The 4,109-nt window shown below is 42.1% G+C and overlaps 1 protein-coding gene across 1 annotated transcript; it reads left to right on the forward strand.

Annotated features, from left to right (window-relative positions):
* Window positions 1-483: 483 nt before the first annotated feature.
* SARAF (store-operated calcium entry-associated regulatory factor) lies at window positions 484-2,236 on the forward strand (the record flags this gene model as incomplete). Its single annotated transcript, XM_009703195.1, has 2 exons — window positions 484-659; window positions 1,846-2,236. Coding segments are annotated over 2 exons (567 nt in total), but the record flags the coding sequence as incomplete, so codon positions are not given.
* Window positions 2,237-4,109: the final 1,873 nt, after the last annotated feature.

Raw genomic sequence — 4,109 nt, forward strand, 5'->3', positions numbered from 1 at the left:
GGGGCCTCCGCCCGAAAGTGTTTTTGGTTCGGGCTCCTTTTAAATCGAGTTGTGCCACAGTAATAATCCCGCTATGCGGTCAGTGGTGGTTGTAGACTGAGGGGAGTAACCTGGAGCCCCCTCCAGAGTCGTTAGGCGTTGGAACGGGCTCCCCAGGGAGGTGGTGGAGTCATCGTCCCTGGAGATGTTCAAAAAACGTTTAGATGTGGCATTTCCAAGACATGGTTTAGTGGACAGGGTGGCATCAGGTATACGGTTGGACTTGATGATCTTTGAGGTCTCTTCCAACCATAATGATTCTGTGATTCTGTGAAGCAGACGGGGAGCTCTACCGTGTTCCCCTCTGAGCGTCTGATGTCTCTTAAGAGCTTCGCCTCTTGAAGAAGCACGTTATTGCGTCATTTGTATTGCCAGCCTTTTCCTGAAAGGGGACGAAGGGACACGCATCTGGACAATCGTTGACCTTTGTGCTACCTGTTTCAGGGAGGGTCCTGCTGAGGGAGGTACAGGCGCTCACTCTCCACAGAGGTCAGTACACGACGTCCCGGCGGACAGCTGCCGTCCCTCAGTTACAGTGCACAGGAGGCACTGCTGGATGTTCCCGTGTCCCTGAGGTTGTTCAGTGTTACAACAAAGGTTGGGATGGCTATGATGTACAGGTAACAGTTTAAAACTTGTTAAATGTTTAATGAAATCATCTTACCCCAGGCTTGGTAACTTCTGCAGGAGAAAAGAGTAATGGGCTAGGGTGTCAGTTCAGTTTGGTTTTTGTTAGGGGACCTTTGACAACTGGAACTTAACCTAAATACTTTTTGGATTTGGACTTTCTGGAACTTCTGTAGGTATATCTTTGAAATATCCCTGAAGACTCTAATGTAAAAACACTTCTGAACTCCAGAGGATGCTCTTGTTTTGATAGTGTTACGTGGATTTCCATTCATTAGAGTAGGAAGAGCTATAAATATTTGCATGACTTCAGCTCTGCCTTTTAAAAACCAAATTTCAGACTTACATGACTTCCTCTTGCATGTTAGTACGTCAGTACTAGTCAGTAAATAGTCATGTATTTCTGTTTTGTTAGCTGTTACCTAGGCTTCTGCCAATAGATTAACCAGGAATCAAGGCTGAAGATAACTTAAAACTGATGCAGTATTATAAAAGTACAGTCAAATTTGAATTGGAAGTTAGTACTGCTGTCCTGAATTATTAATTTAGAAGCTATCCCGCACCCCCGGAATATGTGTCATTTGCGGTTACAGGTGATACCTGAGTGCAGATACTTCAAGGAAGCAGGACTAAGGAATCTACACATATTCAACTGCAGTATCACAATCTGATTGTTTAGTGCTGCATATGAATGCCTAAAGATGTCTGTCCCAATTTCTTTTAATTTCTGTGCAGACACAAATGGAATCAGGTGTGCTGGATTTCAGGCTTCCATATGGAGTTTTTGTAGCTATCATTCACTTTACATGCGACAGGCGTTTCTTAAGTAACTCTTGCACAGGGTACAGGTTATTTTTAGAAGTAGTCCTATACCTAAAGAAGGGATACTTGAAAAGCCTGTCCAGTGAAGAAAAACAAAATCTGCCAGAGTTATAACTCCTCTGTGTTCTGAAGGATTGGATTTTTTTTTAAGTTTTAGAATTTTAAAAAACATTCTTAGTTAACTTCAAATTCCTAATCCTCTTCAAAATAAGAGTGCTCAGAAATTTCTTACCCTGTGGCCTTTTAGATGACTTGTTAGCAATTATGGCTTTATTTCAGAGCATAGTTGGGGAAGCAGACAGGTATTTTCAACTCTGAAGCAGGAGGTTTTACTTTGTATTGTGTTTATTTTTTCAGTGGCAATGCAAAGCAGACTTGGAAAATACCTACCGTTTTGGACGAATCGAAGTGAGCTGTGAAGGCTACGATTATCCGGATGATCCTTACATCTTAAGAGGCTCCTGTAGTTTGCTGTTCAGGCTAGAGCTGACTGAGGAAGGTGAAAGGAAAGTGAAGAACTCTGGAAGCTTCGGCTCTAGCTATTATCAGTCAAGGAGGGATTCTTCGGATTCTGGTGCTGGAGCAATTGTTATAATAGTTCTTCTGGCTCTTGCTTTTGGAGTATACAAGCTCTTCCTCAGTAACCAGCAGCCTCAGCAGAGTTTTGGTGACAGTGATGGATTCTCTAGGCCTTCCTGGCAGAGTCATCAGGCACCTCCTCCTCCTGGTTTTAAGTCCAGCTTCACAGGTAGGGCTCCGAGCCACTTACAGTACTTAAAAGAGCAAGCAGGATTGTACTGTTTTATCTGCAGTAAGTGCGGGTGGGATAGACTTAAAACCAATGCGTTGGCAGTTGACTCTGCTGGATTGGCTGTAGAGCCTGCAGCCAGCTTTGCATTCTGTTCTTTGTTCAAAAGTGAAAATAAGAGCTTGGTTTCCCACAGGCTTTCAGGGCAGGCTGTGCAGCAAGCTGCCCTTTGAGCCTTTGAAAATCCATCTCCCCGTATTCTGCAAATGCTCTTTTCATACTCCGTGAAATAAGAGGATTGCAACAGGAAAGAATGATTTTCATAAGTAATCTGGAAGAGAGACTAGTCTCATGCAGGCAGAAACAAATTCATGCCAAAGAAGCGCTTTGAAACTTTACAGAAGGGTCTTTCAGCCGTTGGGCTGCTGACCCCTGATTTCACTCACAAAGCAGTTGATGGAGTTGAGTATCATGTACCAGTCCTCTCTTTAACAGGTGCTTCAGTGTAGTCCCAGCAGTTGAAAGATTTGGTTCCCAGAGCAGAGAACGGTGTCTGTGAACTATCCTTAAAGGTGCAGCACCTGAATATCATGTGGTACCTTTCGTCTGAAGTTGTGAATTGTATAAGCAGTGGCAAGGCTGCTGCTAGGAAAAGATGTGCTTTTTCTTTTCCCAGAAAACTAATGGCTTTTGCCACTTAATAAATGGTCTGCCTTAGATGGTCATGGTGTCTAAGGGAAATAAACATTATTCATCCGGTGTGTGACCAACTCATTTAACCCTGTGAACATGTCAGATGCTCACAGCACTGGAACTCAAATTATATTGTGACACAAATTGCATAATCTCCTTTTTTTTTTTTTTGTGAGATAGAGAAGAGGTTCTATCAAGTAAATAAATGGCAAGGATTAAGTTTACTTAGTCAAAAGCTTATATTTCAGTAATGCTTGTTAATGCTTTCTTCCAGGTTTGCTCAATGCACTTGGCCAACGGAAGGTGCCAATATAGTTCTTTTGGATACCCATGTGCGGGGCACGTGCAGCAGAAACTTTAGTTTTCTGCTGCAGGTACATCTAAAAGGGATTCTGCTTCTGTATTACTAGTGGCTTTGCAAATTGGTTTCCATGTAGTTATTTCAGACAGTCTGTCTATGCTGCGTGTGCATCCGTGACCTTGTGTAGGCATGCCACTTGCCGCTGGTAGTTACTAAGAGGCCTGGTCAGAAGACAAGGCTCTATTGTACTGGGCACCGGCCAAACAGAGTAAAGAGTTACTTTCATTTTTTTCTGTCCTGTTCCTTGTCATTTAATTGCACCGATGCATTTTTTTTTCATTGCAGGAGTCTGAAATTTAGCAAGGGTAGGGCCTTGAAAATATGTTTTCTTTATGATTACTGAAAATTGAGACATAAAATGCACATTGGGAGCCATATAAGCCTTAACTTATGGCCTTTTTAATAATGGGTGTCAATGATTTCTCCTTAGATTTCAGAGTAAGGAGGAAAACCTGTGGCATGTGGGGGCCAACTTAAAAATATTAAGTGTTGTGCTACTTCATGCATTTAGTGTCTGCATTAAATTTTGACAGTGGAGCAAAAGCACATCTCTGAGTGTGTATGTCCATGTATTCCAGGAAGGTGTTAGTCTTTGAAAATCTGGATGGTACTGAAAAGCAATCTTGTTCAGTTATTGATGTTAGTATTTAATTTGCCTCACTTTAAATCCCCTTAACATGCAGAATGTGTCCTGTGAAACTTGTTTAGCTAGCCTATCTTAAATTCTACTTTTTCTGTTAGTGGTTTGACATGATCCTTCCTGTTTACTCTAGATATTTCAACAAAAAATGACTCAGTTTTCTGAGTCAAGGTTCAGTC

Source organism: Cariama cristata, unplaced genomic scaffold (genome assembly GCF_000690535.1).
Source record: "Cariama cristata isolate BGI_N322 unplaced genomic scaffold, ASM69053v1 scaffold36906, whole genome shotgun sequence".
Classification (NCBI taxonomy): domain Eukaryota; kingdom Metazoa; phylum Chordata; class Aves; order Cariamiformes; family Cariamidae; genus Cariama; species Cariama cristata.